The sequence below is a fragment of the Pelodiscus sinensis genome, chromosome 1 (assembly GCF_052426305.1).
Source record: "Pelodiscus sinensis isolate ZL-2025 chromosome 1, ASM5242630v1, whole genome shotgun sequence".
NCBI lineage: Eukaryota > Metazoa > Chordata > Testudines > Trionychidae > Pelodiscus > Pelodiscus sinensis.
Genome location: NC_143052.1, coordinates 159681010 through 159705244, shown reverse-complemented (window position 1 = coordinate 159705244; position 24235 = coordinate 159681010). Strand labels below are relative to the sequence as shown.

The 24235-nt window shown below is 41.8% G+C and overlaps 1 protein-coding gene across 12 annotated transcripts in view; it reads right to left on the bottom strand.

Moving 5' to 3' along the window:
- BBX (BBX high mobility group box domain containing) overlaps positions 1–24235 on the bottom strand; it is a 188961-nt gene that overhangs the window by 35845 nt on the left and 128881 nt on the right. For all 12 annotated transcript variants that reach the window (XM_075908083.2, XM_089772998.1, XM_075908117.2 and 9 more), the window contains 4 exons: positions 23647–23714; positions 16366–16446; positions 13952–14032; positions 5076–5156 (listed from right to left, as the gene is read on the bottom strand). In XM_075908083.2, coding sequence (XP_075764198.2) covers positions 5076–5156; positions 13952–14032; positions 16366–16446; positions 23647–23714 — 311 coding nt within the window. The remainder of the gene's footprint in view (positions 1–5075; positions 5157–13951; positions 14033–16365; positions 16447–23646; positions 23715–24235) is intronic.

The following is a 24235-nucleotide window of genomic DNA, read 5'->3' as shown; positions in this document are numbered from 1 at the left end:
TCAGTGCCCCTGAGCTGCCCACTGCTGGGGCTCTACTGCTTATAAACTACCTCCAGAGTTTTCAGCTATCTACAGCAGAACCAGAATCCCAGCACTCAACCACAGAGACATTGCAAACATTGCTCACTGACATGATTCTCCTAGCGACAGGACAGAGTATGATTGCATAGAGATGCAGGTTCCTATGAAACGCATCTGAACTGTCTTCCAAGCAGATACCAGACTGTAGCCCTAAAAGTACTTACTTCAACCACCCTTCTAGAATTATACTAAGATAGTTGGCCAACTTTTAAATATATTGGTGGCATTGTACTGGCTGTACTGATAATACCGACAAAAATCCAAGCTAAAAGAATATGGATATAAAGTCATGAGTTTGATTCTAATCCATACAAATAAGAAAGTGGGGGGGGGGGGGGGGAAGAGGAAGGGGGAAGAGACAGGCAAGAATTCAGGTATGGAAAAACCCTGATCTACTTCTTGGGCTCCAGCTTCATTATAATCCAATGTGTGACGGAGAAGAGCAGGCATGATAGGTTCCCAAAGTTCAGGGCTCTCTCTGGGCTGGAAGCAGGGAAACCTGCTCCTCTCCAGCACACAACATATGATGTTTGGATTACAATGGTGCAATGCAAGTGCCTACCAAATGAACTTGTAATGCTGGAGTTCATTTCAGGGGTGTAAACACAGCAAGACAGGGCAGCTTCAAAATAATGCCTGAACTGCTTACCCGGCAGTAATTCAAGAGTCAAGAAGTTCAAAAATTGAACAGAATCTCTCATGTATTATGGTCCAACTGGGATCACGTGTCTCAGAGCACACAAAACCAAAACACCTATGGGAGCCTTTTACAGACTAGCTGGACAAGGGTACTTGGGCCTAGCCTCACCTATGGAAAATCAGTGACCCTCCGGCTACGTCTACACTGGCCCCTAATTCCGGAAAAGTCATGCAAAGCAGGTAAGTCAGAATAGGGAAATCTGCGGGGGATTTAAATAAACATGTCCGCCGCTTTTTTCCCGGCTTGGGGAAAAGCCGGAAAAAAGCGTCTAGACTGGCACGATCCTCCGGAATAAAGCCCTTTTCCAGAGGATCTCTTATTCCTGCTTTGCATGATTTTTCCAGAATTAGGGGCCAGTGTAGACGTAGCCTCCCAGTTGACCAGCTAGAAATCAGATGGCCTTGTTTATCTGGTAGACTCGGGAGAAGGGTAACTCCCAGACAGATGACCTGGAGGCGGATTGAGAATTGCAGTACCGAGTCCAGCTACCCCCCATAACTGGCTCTGGAAGATGGGAGGTTCCTAAGGGACCTGAGAGTCATCTCTCACTGTAGAAGAATGGGAAAGAATTGACTGTGGAGCCTGGGAAAGGCAAAAGATTATTAGTTTATGTTGTGAGGTACCAGCACCTCACCAAGAAAGACTACTGCTTGAGGCACAGGTCACTTACAGGTTTAAACTAGTGTCAATGATGGATCCTCTAAAACTTGAAATCTTCAAAATATGAGTTGAGGACGTCAGTAACTCATCCAGCCCTGGTCTACTCTAGGGCGTTACTTCAAAATAACTCCCCTTATGTCGAGTTTATAAGTGGAGAGTCCAAACTACCAACCCCTAACGGGCTGCTTTTTTCGAAATCTGTACCCCTGCTTTCCACAAGGAATAATGCTTATTTCAAAATAGCTATTTCAGGAGTTATTATTTTGAAATAAGTTATTTCGCAATAACTTCTTAGTGTAGACATGTCCTCAGAGATTCGGGGTCTGTTACAGGAATCGGTGGGTGAGGTCTGTGGCTTGCAATGTTGCAGGTGGTCAAACCAGATGATCATAATGGCCCCTTTTGACATTGAAGTCTATGAAAGCTTCTCCACAAGACTAATGGACAAAACCATGGCGACAAGGTGACTTGTGCAGGCATGGCCACAAGGGCAGGCTAATTCAGGCTGACCCAGATGCTGCATCTTAAGAAGGACATGTGGAGAATGTCTGCCATTTTTTAACATATTTAATTTAGAGATAGTGTATTGCCTTTAGTTTGTATATTAAATTGGGTTTGGATGGACCTATCTGAATAGTCATCATGAGAAAGCTCCTGGATATTTGTTTCAGATAAAAGTTTTGTATCACCAGATTCCCTCTCCTCTTCTGCTTCAATTGTGCTACAACTCTGCACCCCGGTGGGCCAGCATATGGACTTTCCTATGACACTAAGGATTTGCTTCTTAAGAGGTGTCCGACGTTGAGCCAGTGGCGGCATGCCAACATCAGGCCTGATTCAACAGTGTTACTCCGCTGCCAAGCTGGTGTAACTCCAGTGAAGTCAGGCTCAGTATTACGATAGGGGCACAACATTAAGATAATGTACAACAGCGGTCTCCAACCTTTTTACACCCAAGATCACTTTTTAAATGACAGACCAAGTCAAGATCTACTGCCCTGCCTCTTCCTTGAAGCCCCGCCCTCTCTATTCTCCTCCTCTCCATCACTTGCTATCCCCAATCCTTATACTGCTGCTTTAAAAAAAAATTCTTCTGTAGGAAGAGGTTTTTCCAACATTTGGCCTGTCTAGACTGAACCAAATGTCAGAAAAAAACACCTTCTTTTGGAAGCCACCTTATTCCTCGTAGAAAGAGGAATATAGGGGTGACCGAAAGAGAATGTTTGCTCTTCCGCTAAAAAAAGTGGAAGAACAAACGCAATCCTGGATGCAGAAGAGTTTTTCTGGGAATCTCCAGAATCCTGAAAAACTCTTGCAGTCTAGCTGGACCCTTGCTGGGTTGAGACAGGATGTGTAGTCGGGGGTGGGAATGAGGGATTTGGCTGTGGGAAGGGGTGAGAGGTGCAAGCTCTGGGAGGAAATCTGGATGCAAGAGGAGGTGGAGAAGGGGACATTGGCTCAGGAAGGGGGCTCCAGGCTGGGCAGTGTTGGGGTACTAAGCAAGCCACAGGCTTGTGAATGTGAAGGTTCAGGAATATGAGTTGAGGGAAGTGAGGGGCTCAGGGCAGGGGGCTCCAGTGCATGATAGGCTCAAATCTAGGGTCTGAAAAAGGGGGAATGCAAGAGTGGTTGTGGCCAGATGGGGGCTCGGCCCCAACTGGTTTTTTTTTTGGCCAGGCTTCATTTTTAAATAAAATACTAGGTCAAACACAAAAAATTTCTGCATTGTCTTTATTTATGAGAATGGCAGGGAACCTGCCTTGAGTCAGGGGTCACTAACCCATAGAAAAGTCAGTCGGGAGCAGGGGACACAGTACTAGGGAGGGGTGCTAGTGAGTTCTGGGGCAGGGAACAGGGTGCCAGTGGTGGACAGGTTTCCGCACCAGGGGCCAGGGTGTCAGTGGGGGCCAGGTTTCCACAGAAGGGGGGTAGGGGAGAAGGAATAGGGGGCGGGGGGGCAGGGGAGAGGGAACAAGGTTTGGGGGCAGGGAGTCCCCTACACCAGCCACGGAGGGAAGCCTCTGTCCCAGCCCAACCCCCCCCCCCCCCCACGGCGCAGGGAAACCCCACGCGCGCGCCTGCCCCGGAATTAACTCACCACTCCTGTGCGATGCAGGGAGCTGATGCTCCCTCCCGCAGTATGCCCCGCAGAGCAGCAAGCGCACTTCCGGAATCGCTGGAAGTGGCGCTAAGCTGTGGGACTTCTGTCCATTCCCGGGAAGCCAACACTACCTCCATCTTCACTTGAGGTAGGTAGTGGGGCTTCTCAAGGGGTGGGAGGGAAATGGGGGCGTGGTGGACAGGACGCCTCGCGATTGACTGGTTGAGGCTTCGTGATCAACCAGTCGATCGCGATCGACCTGTTGGTGACCACGGATGTACAAAATGCTGCCTAATAAGCAAAGGAAAGGGATAGTTCACCACATTGCTAGTGCTCACTAACTTTTTTGGTTTGTTTTCAAAGCTGCAAAGGTCACATGCCCCTACAGATCACTATCTCCTACTAAATGCAATCACCCTACCATGCACTCTGCAGGCAATGTAGCATGCACACACACACACTAATGAACTCTGATGGAGCCTCGGGACTGCTTAAAGAGTAAGGCAAATCTCTTCTTTCCACTCATGCATGTTTCTTTAACATTTATTTTTCTAGTATCCTTATTTTCTAACCAAGAAGGCACAAAGCATTATTGTTATACAGCTCGAGGGAAAAAAAGAAGCCAGTTTACAAGTGTCCAAATTCTAGAGTTTTTTTGAGGGGTTCCAGAGTCTAGATTTCCGTCCAGCTCTATGAATACTGTGATATCGCTATAGGGGTGTCAGCGAACCACTTTGGGCACTGCAATCTGCAAGCTTTGGTCTTGCATAATAAACAAAAATAATTCATGACCAGCAAGCTGAAAAGTTCCCTTTTCCTTATATACCTCAGGAAACTCAGCAGACATCCTTTAATTTGTAGTTTATCAACATATGAAAAGCAGTATCTGAAATCCAAACTTTAAATGGGTGGGGTATGTTTTATCAGCAACAAACAGCTGACATTTCAGATGCATCAAGGACTTCCAGCAGAGTCTGGAACACCTAAGTTTCAGCTAGTTTGCTTAATCGCCATCAAATAGTCATATGGTAACTTTAGTCTTGGCTACTGATTGCAGCCTCCACTCTTCATATAGACCCTCACATTCCTCAAAACCTGCTTCTTGCTTCCTACATTGGGTCACAGTCCAGGAAAGCATTCCTACTTGTAAGTCCTAGTCAAGTCACATACGGAAGTGCATACTTTTCCAAATCGTAACCTTGGCATTCGCAATGACAATATCACCGTTACCTTCACTTTCTTTAGCTGTTGTCTTGAATAATGTTTTTTTTGTCCAAGTTGTCCTGTGAGTTTTTCAGGTCAGGAATCTTACCCTGTTTTCTAAGGGGCCACATACGTTTACAGAATAAATGAATTAAAAGGTAAGCAGTAAGTATTCCCAACCACAGCATTATTACTTGAGCTATTACTCAGGATAGCTTTTTTTCCTGGCTGCTAAAGCTAAGTTTGGTGCTAGACTAACTTGAGAAATCCACACTTTTTGGGAACACATGCACAAACATATTCACATCATGATGGCAACAGAAACCTTACCTCTGCAAACTGGAAGAGTGCTGACTTCCCACAGTGCTTTACGGGCTCAGGATTCCCCAGCTGTGAAGTATTTGATGAGATCTACATTTTGAACAAAGAGAAAAGAGGACATTTCAGGGTCACTAGGGAAAGAGAGAAGGGGAAAAAAAAGATGGACTCCCAACTTCTCTCTATTGCAGAGAGTCAGTATAAACACAGGGCACCTGCATTCTCCTGAGACCCAAGTTAGGAAAGCATCTCTCTTCAGGAAGCAGGTGCTGACATTCCATGAAAGTCAACAGGGTATAAGAATGTGCATGAGGTTTTTTTTCTGAATCAGGGTCCAGGTGAGTAACCACATTTTTAGTGGCTTTGTAACCTGTATAGATGACATGTTGTGCATGTAGGCTTTTCTACATAACTTTTCTGAAGTGACCACCTAAGACACCAGAAAAAAAATGTTACTTAGCAGAGGTAGGTCTTTTGCGAAAATATAAATTTATACTGGAAACTTTGGGGCAGAGCCCTGTGAAGCTACTTAAAACAGTTTGTTTGAGAAGGGGGCAGACTTCAATGTATTCCTTTAAAGTGAAACAAAAGCTTTGGTAGGGAACATTTTCTGGCTCAATAAGGTCTTATTTGCCCTCTTATACAGAGGCTGCAATGCCTGCCTCAGCAGCAGCCTAGTGAGCCACTCGACAGAACTACCTTGCTACAGGTGGCACAGCAGAAAGAGCATTTTAACCTAATAGCAGGCACACAGCACAGAGACCAGTTCATTGTGCTATCCCGACCTTGGCTTTGTAAAGTAAACGACATTGGTAGGAATGAGAGGCCCCATTCCTGAACACTGGCTTTTTAGGGCACAGGTATTCCTGAGACAGTTTCTTCTTAACACACGGATTTATATTTCCAGTTTGGGGATGTACAAAGTCACTGAATTATGATTGCATGCTAGACCACCCCTGGATGACAATGTGATTTTAGATTGTATTTTTCCTTTGGAATAGATTCCTTTACTTCGCAGTTTCAAGGGATACTTTGAATGAAAAACAAACAAACCTCCATCTAATTGGCATTTATTCACCGTAGGCCTATGTTTAAAATACAATGGGACATCATTTTTGTTTTATGTTTATTAATAGTTATTATTTCAATTACCATAGCTCCCAGTCAAAAGCAGGTCTCTGTTGTGCGAGGCACTGTGTAGCCATGGTCCCTGCCCCAAAGAGCATCCAGTCTAAAATCCTGATCCTACAATAAGTGCCAGAGAAGCACCCACTAAGTCCACAGAGCCCAACTATAGTCATGAGTGAGAATACTCCAGTGATCTTCCTGCAGATTGGCTTGCAGAATCTGGGCCTTAAGTTTCTTGCATTTCTAGTTTATAGTAATTTACTTTATAAAAATACTAGAAGATTGGGCATTGCTCGGGTCCTTAATTAATTTTTATTTTTCGTCATTTAAATCATTGCTCTGGGATAGGGCTGGGGACGAGGGGCTGAGTAGGCAAGTTGCCCCAGGGAGAGAGGATTCTCCCAGGTCTTTTCACCACAGGAACTTAGAGCCAGTTGAGCAGCACCTCTCCATGGTTGCTGCAGCTCCAGTGGGTACAGCTGGGGGAAGAGATGCATGCCCCATATTTACACTTTTTGTTGCCCATGACATATATGGCAACTCAGACATTTAGTAAACAGTTAAGGCCTTAAATGACACTAATACTACAAGCATATTTGCATATTTTATATAATGATGAATATATCTATAGTGAGATTATGACTTTTGTCCAAATTTGGGATTGGGGAAAGAGGTGAAATAATGAATCAACTATTGTGTACACAAATATCACGCCGCTAGGGCAACCTTTAATTTGCAGGCAACATGATTTACAAGCAATTTGCCTTGAATTGCTAGATTTAACCATTTTGCACAACACCCAACAAAAAATAAAAAGCCATCTCTAAGTCTACAACACGTGGGCTAGTGAAGCTGCACGGAGAAGGAATTCCTCCGCAAGCTCCTGCGTCTCCTGATGGCAGATAGGGTGAGGGAATCAAAAAGGAAATGATACGACATGTCAAGAAGAATACTAGCTCCACTTGTTTTGAAGTTAGTCTAGTGAAAAGCTTTAGTAAAGCAACTAAAAGAAGAGTACTGCTTTTTGAGATGATTAGATTGTTGATTTTATTGCCATCATTCCTTGGAAACATGTTCTTTGTTTAATAAAAGATGAGAATTTAGTTAAGTAAACCCAAGAGGAGCTTGCAGTTCTTCATTACACAGCCGTCATCACCATCTGTTCTCATTTGCCAAACAGATATTCAGTAGGCCTCAAGAGCAAGGGTTTCCATCTGCTTTGTTTCCCTCACTTGGAAAGGAGAAGAGCAGCCAGCAGCACATAATCAGACAGCTCTGCAGCCACGACCAGCAAGTACACTTCAAACCATTGTCCATTGACCAAACTCTGACTTAGATCATGATCTTCCATGGAAAAATCCCATGGAGGGACAACATTTCAAATTCATTAAGCGGTCAGGACCACTATAGGGTGAGCAAGGGCCTTAACTCAATATAATTCTCAGATCAGTGGCACTTTCCTATGGATTTTTAAGCATCTCTATAACATCGGCAGGCATACCCAGGCATGCTGCACGCTACTGAGGGCTCTTGCTCTTGTCTTCCTGTTGTAGCCAGGCAAGAACGGGCAGGCATCATTAGTTACATAATATATCAGTTTAAATGGAAATATATAGTACTTGGTGAAAACAAGAAGATGAAAGGCATACTGGGAATCTCAGGAAGTAAGAATGCCATGCTGCATAATGAGGTGTCTTTGAGTGACAGGGGAATTCTATTCCTGGGGTAAAGATGGCCATTATAAGTGACCCATCTACTTGATGGGGTCATTCTTTTCACAAAGAGTCGGTCTTATTCTCTCCTGCTGTGAAGGGACTAAAGAGAAAGGGAACATATGAGGAACACCCAGTCAGAACAAAACGTTGTCTGGGATGGCAGCCAAGAATCCCCAGGCATACCGGCTCACAATTGCAATTCACATCATTTCACAGGACTATTCTGCTACTAGTTAAATATCTACTTTCACTCATTTTTTTTAATGGCACTGTACATTGCTCGTTGCAGTATGTTGCAAACTGCTTACCATAACTCCTCTTACTAATGGTAGCAATGCATTAATAGACTGGGCACAGCAAGAAGTGGCAGAGCAAGAAACAGGATATTTGCCAAATGTGACAAAGATGCCCTGTGTGAATGAAAGTCCTGTATTAGAATCAAGCGGAAGCAGGGCCAAGAGCAGAAAAAAGGACTTAAATCACAGAACTGGAAGGAACCTCATTGGGTCATCAATCTTTGCACTCAGGACCAAGAACCATGCAGATCATCCCTGCCAGGTGTCTGTCTAACCTGCTCTTAAATATCTCCGGTGATGGAGATTCTACCACCTGCCTAGGAAATTTATTCCAGTGCTTAATCAACCCAACAGTTAGTAAGCTTTTCCTAATGTCCAACCTAAACCCCCCTTGCTGCAATTTAAGCCCATTGCTTCTTGTGCTATCATCAGAAGTCAAGGAGAACAATTTTTCTCCCTCTTCCTTGTAACACCCTTTTTGACACTTGAAAACTGTTACCTTGTTTCCTTTCAGTCTTCTCTTTTTCCAGACTAAACAAACCCAGTTCTTTTACTCTTCCTTCATATGCCATGTTTTCTAGACCTTTAATCATTTTGTTGCAATTCACTGGACCTTCTCCAATTTGTCCACATCTTTCCTGAATGTGGCACCCAGAACTGGACACAATACTGAAGCTGAAGCCTAATCAGCGCAGAGTAGAGCAAAATAATTACTTCCTTACAGCACTCCTGCTAAAATATTCCAGAATGTTTGCTTTTTTTTGGTAACACTGCTGATTCGTATTTAGCTTGTGGTCCACTATGACCCCTAAAGCCCTTCATTTCCTCTTCTCTGTGTGTGAAACTGATTGTTCCTTCCTAAGTGGAGTACTTTGCATTTGTCCTTGTTGAATTTTCTCCTATTTACCTCAGATCATTGCTTCTTGTTCTCTCATCAAGAGTTAAGCAAAATAATTTTTCTCCCTCCTCCTTGTAACAAGGTAGTTGCCGTGTGTCTAGATAATTTTGAATTATAATCCTATCCTCCAAGGCACTGCAACCCCTCCCGGCTTGGTGTCATCTGCAAATTCTCTAAGTATACTCACTATGCCATTATCTAAATCATTGATGAAGATATTGAGCAGAACTGGTCCCAAAACTGATCCCTGCAGAACCCCACTTTTTATGCCCTTCCAGCATACTGTGAACTACTGCTAACTGGAAATAGTTATTCAACCAGTTTTGCAACCACCTTGTAGTAGTCCCATATAGGTTGTATTTCCTAGTTTATTAATGAGACGATTATGAAAGATTGTATCAAATACGTTACTAAAGTCTAGTTATACTATATCTTTTGCTTCCTCCTTATCCACAAGTCTTGTTATCCTTTTAAAGAACATGATCAACTTGGTGTGTTCGTGAGAAATCCATGATGATTGTTACTTATCACCTTATCTTCTAGATGTCTGCAAATGGATTCCCTAATTATCTGCTCCATTACCTTCCCTGATACAGAAGTTAAGCTGACTGGTCTGCAGTTTCTGTAGTTTTCTGGGTAGTCCTTATTTCCCTTTCTGTAGATGAGCATTATATATACACCCCCTTTTCAGTTTTCTGGAATCTCTCGTGTCTTCCATGACTTTTTAAAGGTGATCGCTAATGGCTCAGATACCTCCTCAATCAGCTTCTTAAGTGATCTTCGATGCATTTCATCGGATCCTGGTGACTTGAAGACATCTAACATGGCTACATAATTTCTTCTTTTCTTATTTTAACTCCTGAACCTACCTCATTATTACCTGCATTCCCTATGTTAGGTGTCCATCACTAACGTTTGAGCTTTGTGGCTTGGCCTTTCAGATTTTGCCTCTACATACTTGTGTTATTTGTTTAAATTCATCCTTTGTAATGTGACTTAATTTCCAGTTTTTGTAGGATTCCTTTTTGATTTTTGGATCATTCAAGATCTCCTGGTTAAGCCCAGGTGGTTTCTTGCTCCACTTCTCATCTTTCCTATGCAGTGGAATAGTTTGCTCTTGTGTCCTTAATAATGTGTCTCCTTAGAAAAAATGCCAACTATCTTCAATTGTTTTTCCTCTTACACTTGCTTCCCATGGGACCTTACCTACGAATTCCCTGAGTTTGCTCAAGTCTGCCTTCTTGAAATCCACTCTCTTTATTTTGCTCTTTTCCCTGTTTTACCATTCCTTAGAACCATGAACACGGCAATTTCATGATCACTTTCACCCAAGATGCCTCCCACTTTCAGATTCTTAACCAGAGATACTACAGCTTATTGTGTGTTTACCCTGGAACAACCTGGATAAAACCCGGCTGCATACCATGTCCCTGATGCTTTGTACTAAGACGTTAGCATGACGCATGGGATGAACAAAGGTTCTTGGTGATGAAGTGGTTTTTATGGCTCTGTCCATATTTCTCTCTCAGCTCCCTAATTTGAAGCAAATTGTTATCCTAAACTTCAGAGGCAAGACCCGTTTGGAACAGAAATTATTTTCTTTCAACATGAAATATCTCCTAGTTACATGTAACAGAATAAGGGAAGGTTTTAATATTTTCAACAGGGACCCCCTCCTCCCCCCAGATCCTACATTTTAAAAAAATCCCTCTTTCAAATTAATTAATAAAATGCACCTTCCAAGTCCCCTTGAAGGCTACTGTTTCATATAAAATCTTCAATATATTGGGTAAACTAGAAGAAAGAAGCAGGTGCATCATTAAACTCACTTATGGGTCACTCCTACAAGAAATCTAGGGAATGTTATACATTTTAATAGAGGAAATCCTAAAAACATAGATACAATGATTATTAACTTCTTTAGAGTGGTCTGAAAATTCTGCAGGCAAGCAGTCGTATTCTGCTCAGTTCTACATCTTATTGTTAACAGAGTCATTTGGATAGCACCCAAACAATAGTAGAGATCTTAATAGGAAATGAGGGGATTTAGTTACACAACTCATTTGTGGTATTCACATTCACAGGAGTTGTGTTTTGAAATCCTGTAGCTAGTTTCAAAAGTCTCACCCTACGGCTTTGTCCTACTAAATGCTTTAAGCTTTTCCCATGAAGGTTGCCCAGTCTGATTTATAAAGAAAAACATTTAGTATATCTGGAAAGTCCTTCACAACTACTGTATATTCATGCTATAGGGCATCTTGCCAGCATACTGCTATTTGGACATTTTCTGACCCCTTAATGGTTACTTGTAAATTAATGTTTTATACTTTGATCTCTTGTCAGTAATTGTGTCTGGATTGTCCATCATATCCAGGCAACACATAATTAGCTTAAAGCTTAACACAAAAGAAGACGCTAGGCTAGATCAGTGTTTCTCAACCAGTGATACGAATACCCTTAGGGTTACTCGAGAGAAGTCTGGGGGGTACATCAACACAACTGAAATTTGGAGAAAACTGAATTTTTCGTTTTTATTTTTACGTTTTATTATTTTTGTACTTTTTACAGCCTAAAAATATCATCAGCCGCCAGGCTATGATTAAGTTGTTTAAACAAATGTGTTGCAATGGTAGAAAAAAATTGTGTGTATCTGAAAACTGTAGGTACTGGGGGGTATTTATAATTTTTTTTTAACAGGGGTACTTCATAAAAAAAGGTTGAGAAACACTGGGCTAGATTATATCCAAGAACATATGAGCACAAAGGGCAATGAGTGGGGACTACAAAGGTTCCTGGATCCCATAACGCAGCCAAGAGTAGGCCAGACAAGATCCCAATTCTTATGCTCAAACAGCAGAGACTCTGAATATCTAACTCCACAAATAATACTAGACTCCCAAAAGTAAACTGGAAGAAAGTGTGACCACATTATTAAATACATACAATATATTCCTACAGAGGGAACGATGTTAACATTATTGATATCATAATGTAGAGATTCAAGTATACATAGCAGAAAAAATATAGAATCAAAGGGTTGGAAGAGACCTCAGGAGGTGACTGAGTCCACCCCCCTGCCCAAAGCCAGACCAATCCCAACTAAGTCATCCCAGCCAGGGCTCTGTCAAGCCAGGAGATTCCACCACCATAGGTAACCCATTCCACTGCTTCACCGCCCTCTTAGTGAAATAGTGTTTCCTAATATCCAACTTAGACCTCCCCCACTGCAACTTGAGACCACTGTTCCTTGTTCTGCCATCTGTAAGAAGCTCTAGCCACATGTTCAAGGTATTTTTGGATACGTTGTCTAATGTGCATTATTTATTGATCCACCATGGGATTAGGTGGCCTTGTAACCCTTCAGATTTGATTTCTATGCTCTCTCTCTCTATCTCTGAAGTATATGCTTCCAGTCTGCAAAGGCAGCTGTTACTCCACAATTGCTGCAGTTCCTTACAAAGGAAGCACACACAACTACTTTGGAGCCTCTGCTGTTGTTTCCCTTGATCTAAATTAGGAGGCTCTTTGGAATAAAACTCTGTGATTGTTCTTCGGTACGGAAAGACATAATATCCCTGACTCCAACGCTTTTGGATATGTGGCACCTGGCGTGTTATGTACGGTGTATTACAGCTGTTAGAACAGCAAACCTGGATCTCTGGCTACTACACTAACATTCTTCCCTAGCAGAAGGTGCAAATCAATTCTATCTTGCTCCTGGGATTTTACTACTTGTTCCTTTTGCTTCTACTGATATTGCCTGGTGTAAGCCACACACGTTGTACTGCAGCATTTGACTGATTCTTTTGAGGAAGAAGAAATATGCAGTGAGGAGGAGGCATGGATCTTATCAGGGTACTCTGTGTGTCTGCTGAGATGCCGAGAGCAGGGCAGGGTAACCCGGATAGAAGGACCCAGGGAGTTTCCAGAAAGGGATCGAAGAATTATAGGATATGCTTGGTAGCTATCCTGAGACTATAGGAAGTTTTTCCATTGTGGTCACTGCACCCTTATCACCCTCTGAAAGCTAAGTAAATCAGAGTGAAAAAGATGGAGAAAGGCTACTGAGGAGTTAAAAACAGTCCTATGAACTCAATAGCTGCTGTACACATGACCAAAAGATGTGTCTGCCATGAGGGTGGAGTCTCTGTCCTTCTGCCATTTTGGATATGGGTCAAAGCTATTCTAGCATTACTTACTAGGGAAGGATAATGTTTGGTGGACCATGGAGTGTTTTATGGGCCTACAGAGAGAGATGGGAGGGGAGCATTTGTTACCCCTAGATGCTACAGAGCCTGTGGACTTAAATTTAGCTATTACCTAACAGTTCTAAACTGGGATTTTGTCTCTGTTTGGGTGCGCCTACACAGCAGGGCTTAGCTCAATTTGCATAGCTTATTTCGGGGCATGTCAATTGTGTAGCTTATTTTGAAATAGCTTATTTCAAAATGGGGAGCATCTGCACTGCAATTATGTCGAAATAGAGCGTTCTTCCTCCAACTTCCCTTATTCCTCGAACAATGAGGGTTGCAGGAGTCGCAGTAAGAAGTCCTCCAGCTTGACAGTATTTCGACGTTATCTTGAAATAACTGCCTACTGTGCAGATGTGGACTAAGTTATTTCGAAATAATGTTCCCGTGTAGGCTTACCTTTAGAGCGAGGGAGAGTGCAGGGGCAACTCTTGAGCAAAGAGATAAGCTGAAGTGCAGGAAGAAGGAGAGTGTACAGACACACAGAATATTGCCTGTACATCTCCATTCCCCCGCTATGCGTGCAAAGGCTGATCAGTCATAATTAGCAATATCTGTTCCTCTCTCCCACTTAAAACAAAAAAAGGTTACGTTGCTATACCTCCGCAAACTGAAACAGTGCCGACTCCTCAGTTTGTTTTGCAGCCACAGGGGCATCCGGTTGTGATGGGCTTGAAGAGAGCTGTAGGGGAAAAGAATGGTTTTGTGACTAATTATCTAGCTTCAACATTGTTCATTTCTCATACCAAATGTACAAAGACTCCCTATATCCAAGGCCATGAAGATAACTACTGTAGAGAGTACTTGTCTTTCCTAAAGGACTAATCAATGGTAATACATCACTTTCACTCTTAAAATCACTATGAGAATGAATACTACATAATAGCTTTTAAGTGCTTTTACTGGCTCATTGTAGAGTTAAAATAGCAATATAATAAAAGTAACACCGTCTCATGTTTCAGAGTTCAATGAAAGAGTTATTTCATTCCAGTGTGCTGGCATTTACAAAGCACAACAAGCAACTTAGTTTGGAACATGTGTGGATGCAGACATCACAAAGGCTGCACAAAACTACAGCAAGGCACTGGATAAATTCCAGTAGAAAAAGACACCACACTTTATGTTAGTATGGATTGGGTCATTCACAGAAGGAACCAGAATTTCAGATGAACATTGGGTTTATACTGTGATCTATTTTTTACTGCCATAAATGCCTACAATGCAACTGGAAGCAGGTTTTAATTTCCAAGGAAATTAAGGCAGGCCAACAGATAGGCCTCTTACATGAAGCATATATCAGTAGTTTCCAGCTTGCTCACCTACCAAAAGATGGATTCCCAGTTGTGGCAGTGGATTGGCACTCTACCCTTCCACTGGGTGAGGAAAACCCAATGGAATTTAGTGGGAGGTCACCGGGCCTAAATACAGCACCTAAAAAATGCTGCACAATGTCCCCCTGCCCACTCCCTGAGGCATTGCAAAATGAGCAAATGCAGTCAGCAGGTGAGCTGTAATTTCCTCTGTATGTTCACAGGCTTATCAGGAAACCCCAAGCAAAAGGCACTTGTGGAAAATAGTGATTTTTGCTATTTTTCAGAAATTGTGCAAAATACAACATTAAAATATTAGATGATGAATATTTATTTATTATCCCCACTATCACCAAAAATGTATAATATACTTGATTAAATTTTAAAATGGTGATAAGTGATATTACTATCTGGCAGACTGCATTCCCCCTCCCTTCAAAAGTGAAGCCATTAGCTTTTAAGAATTCAAAGCATATATTATACATTTTATCCTGGCTATTATCTTTCCTGACATGTAAAGGATCAGCCTATTAATATATGTCAGGGGTTCCAGGATCTTAACTTGGAACCTTGGGATTCATGGATTGAAGCCAAGACAAAAATCCCATTCTGTACATGCCAGCATTTATTTATTTTGGCAGTGGAAGTGGAGAGGGCAAAATTATTAGCGTTAAAAGGACAGAGGCTCAGATTCACAGCTGGTGTTTATCTGCAAAGCTGGATTATCTGCACGGGAGCTAGACTGATTTACACCAGCTATTGATCTGGCCCTAAGTGCTTCATCTTTAACTGAGTGTCTCTGCAAATGGGTTTAGATTAGCCCTTACATTTTTTAATCCAAGAGCTGTACAGAATTTAGCCACAAAACACCCCTTGGACAGTTCTCAAGAACTGCACTGCTCATATGTTTATATGTGCACATCATTTCATTATTTACAATTATTTTAACCAACCAGAAAAAAACTGTATTACTCAAAGGAGCCACAGATGGTCAATAAGCGCTTAGATTCTCTCTGAGAACAGATACTACGTCAATGAATCCATTACACTTTAACTAAGTTTGTGTACTATTCATAAAAGACACGAGCAGCGCCAAAAAGAAGCTCTGAAGGTTTAGAAAGAAAGGCAACAGTGAAAGGGATATAAAGTACAAAGTCTGCCTTGTAGGACAACTGAGAATTCAGGACACAATCCAAACAAGGCATAGTTTTAGGTGGGACTGTTCACACATTTGTAGCGACTAAGGTGGATTAAGTCTTTGCAAGAACAGGCCCTTAGCATTTGGTCAGCTCTGTGGCTGTAGATAAAGGAAGACTGTGGAGCGTCCACAGGCTCATAGAAGCCATACAATTACTTCTGACTGAGTCAACTGCTAAAATGGTTACACTGGTTCAGATATGTAATTAAACAATACAGAACTCTATCACAACCTTGGCTTCTCAGTAAAGGGCCATGTTACCTAAGGCCATTCCTACACTACATCTAACTGAATACTTCTCTGAACACTATTACAGCATTGTGTTTAGGGTTTCCATCATGTTCTACATTCACTTTTCTGCAGCTCAAATCTGGCTTCCTCAACTGGTAATGAACCATTACCCATAAATAACAGACCAGTCTCTTTCAGCAAAAGTATTTGGGATTTCTTTTTTTTCCGCCCTTTGGAAAAAAAAAAAAAAGTATCCTACTATTTTTAGAAACTCACCTCTGCAAACTGGAACAATGGTGACTTCTGACACGCTTCAGTAGAGTTAGATGCATCAGACTGGCAAGTACTTGGGGAAACCTGAAACAGTGACAACAGGGAATAAAACATCAATGATGTGCCTACAAAGGCAGAAGCAATATCTAGTAACAAGTAATATTGTGCAGTAGCAACAGCAGCATTCAGAAGCAATGTTTAACAGAAGATGGGCAATCTGTGCATACATAGAAGTGAATGGTATCAAAGCCAAAATCAGTAATTTATTATCCTTTTTAATACACCTCACAATAGTTTAAACAGCAGTTAGGCCCCAAAATAATGGTATTTGGTTTTGATTTTCAACTTCATCATAGCTGATGAACCAAATATTAAACATACATATAACTTGTGTTGTTTATGCTGTGGGGACTGCTGCAGCTTCTATTTGCAAATTGTTTATGGAGAAAAAAATTGAATATTCCAACAGTAACTCACTATTTCAAAACTGATGGAGTTTGCTGCGTAACAAATATGAATTTACTTATAACATTGAAAAAGAAACCATGTACTTAAAAGCAAGGAAATGGTCACTAACTCTTGCATTGCTCACATAAAGAAAGACATGGCATGCAATTTTCAAAAGAGCTTAAGGTATGTCTACACTACCACCCTAGTTCGAACTACGGTGGTAATGTAGGCAACCGGAGTTGCAAATGAAGCCCGGGATTTGAATTTCCCGGGCTTCATTTGCATATTGCCGGGCGCCGCCATTTTTAAATGTCCGCTAGTGCGGACTCCGTACCCCGCGGCTACACGCGGCACGGACTAGGTAGTTCGGAATAGGAAGCCTAATCCGAACTACCTAGTCTGTGCCGCGTGTAGCCGCGGGGCACGGAAAAATGGCGGCGCCCGGCAATATGCAAATGAAGCCCGGGAAATTCAAATCCCGGGCTTCATTTGCAACTCCGGTTGCCTACATTACAACCCTAGTTCGAACTAGGGTGGTTGTGTAGACATACCCTTAGTGACTTATGACGATTTAGGACTTTCCACTGACATTCACTTAGCACAAAACAAACTAACCAAAATAGAACATTTAAAACACTGTTTTGTAGGTCAGAATAAAGGCTACTGTGATTGATTATGCGTTGTACTTGATTTTCAAAAGCACGTAAGTGACTTAGGAGAACAAGTCCCATTTAAAGGATAATATAAAATAGTATATTTATGAAACATCAAAATTTTTCAGGGTAAACTGCTGTCTCAGGAAATTTGTCTCAGAAGACTTGTATCTGCAGCTTAATAGATGTGTGTAGAAGCAGGGCATGATAAAATTATGCACCTTTTGTAAGGTGACCAATAGCCAATTAAAAGTGAAGAGGCTATGTGGAACTGTGGGTATGTACACTCTCTCACACTTGCATATTAAATGACAGGCTCTAGGAACACTTCCCCACAGAGTTTTTATATGTAATTTCGTGCATTAAGAAGATGTTAAAATATTTGCATGAAAACATCAATATTTGATAAGCAAACAAGACAATTTCCCCAGCATTGATGTCTTAAATTCTTCACCACAGTAAATTTGCCAATGACAAACAGATGTTGCGCACCAAAATACAGAGGCCCCCAAATGTCCTTGCTGATTTTCCAGATACATTCTCTTCCCCCACACCCTATCTTCCCCATTTACTGGTTGGAAATGTTGGTTTTAAGGTGAGGGGAGACTGCTGGTTGTATTGTATTTTAAATTGTATTGTAAATGAGTGAAAGGCACTGAGAACCCTGGAGAAGTACTCTTTTTTGATTCATTCATATACAAGTTGAAAAATTGACTCAGCAGCAACTGAAATGGTGCAACTTTGGACTTCACGGACTGTATATATTTGTGAGAACACACCTGTCTGTGGGCTGTAAGCATGACAACGTTCAGAAAAAGCACCAGAACGTACAGTTGTCCTAGCTACAGACTACTCTTTGCAGTCTAAGCGCAGGTAGTGGCAAGGAATTTGTTACTTGAGATTCTGCTCTCACCATGCTGCCGATGATTTCTCAGCTCATTTAGCCTTCTATGTTTACTAATGGACTACTGCCTCCACGCCCGCCGCCCTCCTGACGATCAATGCAATTCATATGCGGCTAGTGAACGAGATTTTACAAACTCCACAAGTCTATCTAGACACCCTCCTGCCATCTTCCCTCTTTAAAGAAGTTACCCCCACCAATTTGATTCCAGACTGTTGGTAATTCATATCCCAATAGAACCTCATCAAACAGTATTTGCTATTCTGAACAGTTATTTTGCTTCCTTTCAACCACAGTCTAGCATCAGTGAGTTGTAGCAAGATCACAAAATACAGCACTTGTGAGTATAGGACAGACTATCATAAATTATTGGAACCTAATTATAATCATCACAACAGTTGAAAAAGGAACATTTGTGAAACACACTCCTTGACTTAACAGAGTTGGTTTATTTCAGGCCAGTACACTGATGGGGAATATGCCCAAAGTAAAGTTCCTCAGAGTTGGCCCCTATTTATGAAATTTATAAAACTCAATTAAACTGTCATGCTACTCCAGCCACTAGTGAAGTCTGACATCATAAAAGCCCGTGGAATACCAGTGCGAAATATCCTCGAGGGCTTAATTTTGCTTTTCAGACAGAGCTCCACATGGTGGGGGAGCAGTAGACAGTCCCCAACAGAAGCAGAACTCTGCAGGCCCGTACGGGTTTGTCTACACAGCAGTGTTATTTCGGAATAACAAAATGCACATATACACAGCAAGACATTATTTTGAAATAATATTGAGCTGGAGGACTTCTTACTTCGACCTTACTTCTTACTGTAACCCTCACTTCATGAGGAGTGAGGGAAGTCAAAGGAAGAATGTTCTTCCTTCAACTTCCTGCTGTGTAGACAGCGCCAAAAGTCAAGTTAAACTACTTTGACTTTACCTACGCCATTAACGTAGCTGAAGTTGCTATCTTAATTCACCTTTTGCCTGGCAGTGTAGAGGTGCCCAAAGCAACTAGAGAGGAGAGCCTACTCCACACCTCCTTGTCCCACCATTTTGTGGACATGACTAGCCCCATGCAGGATAAGGGCTGGAAATGTGCTCTGTTCCTGGGAGGACATGCAAAGGGAGAAGAGGTTCCTTGTCACCTTACACTTGCACACACACTGATGCTGGAGACTAGGCAGAATTTCTGGCTTGAAGCTGTTTGTGTGACTACAAAAACACAGTTATTACTGAAAAAAGAAACTGTTCGGGATGGCAGTATAACCATGGCTATAGGTAATAAGCCCGGACTGATATTCATCTTGCAGGGTTTGATATAGGCATAATTAAAATCAATTAATTAAAAATCAAGTCTGATTTTTTTTCCTTGAATTCCCCTCAGTTCTGCCAAACATTCCCCACCCACTACACCAAATTATTTACTCCCAAGCCAAGAATAGCTTTTCCAAGTCCAGGTTCAGATGTACCCATATGAATTTGGAATTGAAACAATGAAAGAATCTAAGACCACTGCAAAGACTTGCATGTGAATAGCCCAGCTGAGTTTGATGTGAAAGAATGTAGTTAGGTCTTTGATCAGGGCCTAGAATGGTAATGGCAATCACTAAACCTCTACTTTTGCTGTTCCTCTCTTGTCCATTCCAACGCGGTATCAGCTTACCCTCGGCAACACACAACTGACACTGGACCATCTCTTGTGACTTACACCCTAGTAATGTAGCTCTTTGTAGTTATCAGTTGAGCCAAGGGCTCAACATCCATCCTCCAAACAGCACAATGCATCCCTTCTACTTGAAGCAGAAGAGAAACATCCTCATGCTTTGCTCATATTCTCGCTTCTCCTCATATATTCCCCAAACTTAGCCTAAAGTAAAAAGAGTAAAATAAAAAAACCTGCAGTGATTGGCACCTTAAAATACTTCAGACCAGTGGTTCTCAACCTTTCCAGACAACTGCACCCTTTTCAGGAGGCTGATTTGTCTTGTGTACCCTCCAACTTCCTTTTACTTCAAAATTACTTGCTTACAAACATCAGATATAAACGTACAGAAGTGTCACAGCACATTATGTTGGAGAACTGGCTTATATTCTCATTTTTGCCATATAATTATAAAATAAATCAATTGGATTATAAATATACTTACATTTCAGTGAATAGTATATAGAACACATATAAACAAGTCATTGTATGAAATTTTAATTTGTACCAGTTTGCTAGTGCTTTTTAATGTAGCCTCTTGTAAAACAAGGCAAATATCTAGATCAGTTTATGTATCCCCGCCTTGAAGACCTCTGCGAACCCCAGGAGTATACGTTCCCTGATTGAGAAGCACTGCTTTTGACTGCAAAAGATTATAATGGGTTACACAGATTGAGGGCAGGGGGAATAATGAGTGACAGCAAAATTGCAGCACTACTGTTCAGAGGAACTTCTCTGAAATAACTCATCGAACCCACTAGGTGTTGCTATAAGTCTAACAAAAATCTCCACTAACAGGATAACAGGATATTGTCCGTGGGATGTCAAATTGAAAACAAGAGGCATTTCCCTTGGAGACAAGTTAACACATCCCAAAACTTTTTCAGATTCTGTTGTTCCCATAAAGCATTTTGCTTTTGTTGTGTGCACCTTTAATGTCTCCTGACCACCTGTCTAATAAACTCAATTTTGTGTTTAAACACTATGTTGGCTAGCAAAACTGAACTTTCTTAACAGTGGAAAACAGTGTAGTTGGTTGAACAATTATGAAAACAGGGATGTAGCTGGCAGCATGATGAACAAAAGGAATGGGGGCAGAAACTACAGCGCTACAATGCAAATTCCACTGTTGATTCATCTTTTCTCCTTCTTCATATATACACATTCACAGCTTTTACAACTATGAGTAACATTTGGCACCTCATTTTATGTAGCCTTAACAAGGAAGTCCATGAATGTCAGCTAATTTATTGAGGATTAACAGTTCTGTATCTTCATATTCCAGTTAATCTCCAAGAAATGTATGTTAAGACTAGTGTCCCCCTTCTTTAATTTAGATTTAATAACTAGTAAAGCACTTTAGCCCATATTACTGTCTCAACAGTGATGCCTGTTCCTGGGGGTCTGTTTTACCATCATGGGTTGGTCTTCACACCGTGCACCCTGAGCTAAATGCACCTACAGGATGACACTACTACATGCTGCATTTGCCAAAGGATCCTGAGACGGGTTAACTGACATGATTCTTGTGAATATACCCCAAGCTGAACTCATGTTACATAGTAGCAGATCTTCAGTTTGATTTCCACCTCTCAGCCCCCTGCTTCAGAAGCAGAGCGCAGCTGCTTGTGCTGGAGGGAGTGTAAATGCCAGCATTGAAAAGGGATTTGTGAAGGACAACTACCCAAATAACTGATGCCTGGAATCTGCTAGGTCCCTAGTCAGTGCAAGGCTGCATGTGCATTCTGGTGAATTGTAGCACTCACACACCATGTTTTAAATCTTAACTAATTGTCACAACAGCCTTGGAAGTGCCATCTCAGTGACTTAGCTGGACTTTCTCTACGATTGCTCTTTCTGGCTGCTGTGGGACGCCCTGGCGCCTAGCAACAGAATCAAAAGCAAGTCAACTGTCTTTTCTGTCAAGGACAGGACCTTGTGGGGGAAAGGGAGGAGTGAAAGGGGAGATAGGGGCAGGGAAGGAGAAGGGCAGATAAAGAGTAGATGGGTCTATAACTATTAGAGTACATGGTGCTATAGAACCTGGATGGTGCTGAAGTTCAGCATTTGTTGGCTACTAGCAAATAGCTGTGAAACTCATTGGTAGCATTCATCTTGCCGTCTAGAGACAGGCCCACATAGATAACTGCAAATTGCATAGCTTATTTCAAGGTAATTTCACAATAAAAGGCTATTCTGAAATGTCCCTTAACACTCATGAAACGAGGGTTACAGGGATTCCAGAATAGTGTGCCCATTATTTCAAAATCTATTTTTAAACAGCGGGCTGCTTTAAAGACATAGAATAGCTAGTTTGGGATACTTCCTGTATCCCGAAATAGCTCCGCAGTGTAGACGTAGCCTTACTGTTTTCAGCATTTGCAACAGGAAAAATATTTTCCCCCCTTCTGGAGCCAAGCAGGTCATTTTATATACTTTTTGGAATAGGAATGTGTGTCACATGTCCAAATTTTTAAAGCTGGGCATCAAACATCTCACTTGTGGTATACAATGCCCATCATAATGCACTGGTTTGGCATGAGACACCAAATGTACGATTTGAACCCTCAAATGTACCCTAAATAGTAACCAATCTGCTGAAACCCACAGGGTCCCTCTGCTGCCAGAGAAATGAAAAGACTTTTTTTATTTACCAGATCCTACATAAATGTAAAATGTTTGTATTACAGTTGAATGAATTAAAAAACATTTATACCTGCTGTGCATAACCGAGCCCTAAATAACAGGAATAGGCTACAATACCTTGAACGCATGCTAACTCTTGCAGCCTTTTCAAGATGAAAGCTTACATATGGCCAATGTAAATATATTATTAACTATTTATTTTGCTCTCTCTTTCAAAGACCCAGGTCAGGAAAGGGACTGAGTTGTGCCAGGCACTATACACACACACGCAGAGACAGTCCTTGCAATCCATGCTCTAACAGAATCAGAACATTTCAGCACTTCTGGTTATGACAACAACGATCTCTTAATAGGAGTATGTAAGGGGTCTTATTCTCATCTCGTATCACTGAAGTCGATCCACGACATTATATGGCTACAGTTCAGAAGACACTAGGTGAGTTGGCAGACTTGGGGGTGGCCTGGCTCCTTAGGGGTAGAGCCTCGGCTGGAAGGGGTGGGACCAGAACAACCAGCCCATGGCACTGCCCTGACTGCATCCCTTTCCAAAGTGTGCTGCCTGGTGCTCTGTAGCATGCCGCGTAGGGCAGCAGCAGCGATTTTAAGGCCCCTCTGAATCACTGGGCCCTGGGGCAGTTGCCTCCCTCCACCCCCCATTGGCAGGCCTGAAAAACACACCAAAATCATGATTTAAAGAGAATCAAGCCATGCTTCTCACACACGGATGCGAAATGTTGGCTAAGATGTATACTGAATTAATATATACTAATATAAATATATTAGTTATATAATATATAACAACATTAATATATCATATATAACAACATTAATATTTATTTATAAAATAATATAAAATACATTAATATTTGTCGAACATTCCTATTCGGCATTGCTACTAACTGATGGGTTGGGGTGGAGAGACAGTTACTTACCTCTGGTGCAGTCAAGGCATGTTCCCCTGCTAAAAGCAGCATACTCAGGCCTCCCATCTGTGTAGGATCTGTTCAAGAGAAAAACAAATATGAAGGGGATTCATCTGCATGCAGAAAGGACCCAGTGTCCATAGTGAAAAACCTTAAAAGGCTACGTGTCACAGATAGTCCAAAGCAAGATGCCACAGAGCCAGTCCAAGAGAATCACAAATCACCATGTCTACATTCCCTCTGGGATAGACATTCAAAGCTGTATGAGGGATTTCATTGGATGTGTGTGATTTTTCTCTCCTTTGTGTGGATTTACAATTTTACTGCCACAGGTTCCAAGCACTGTAGTAGTGGACAGACATCTTTAAACCTGCAAGTACGATCTCATACCAAGCACATGCAAAACAGGACTAAAATCACAAATATTTACTATGGAAATGAAAGCTCAGAATGGGGAGTAACCCTCCCACAGCTGCAGAACAAGAGGAAGCTTTCTTTTAACAAGAGAGAAGCATGTTTGCTTTTTGATTATTTTTTAACCAGAGCTGAATTGGGTTCAAGTAGGCCAGGCTGACAGCTCTGGACAAGGAAGCCTTCT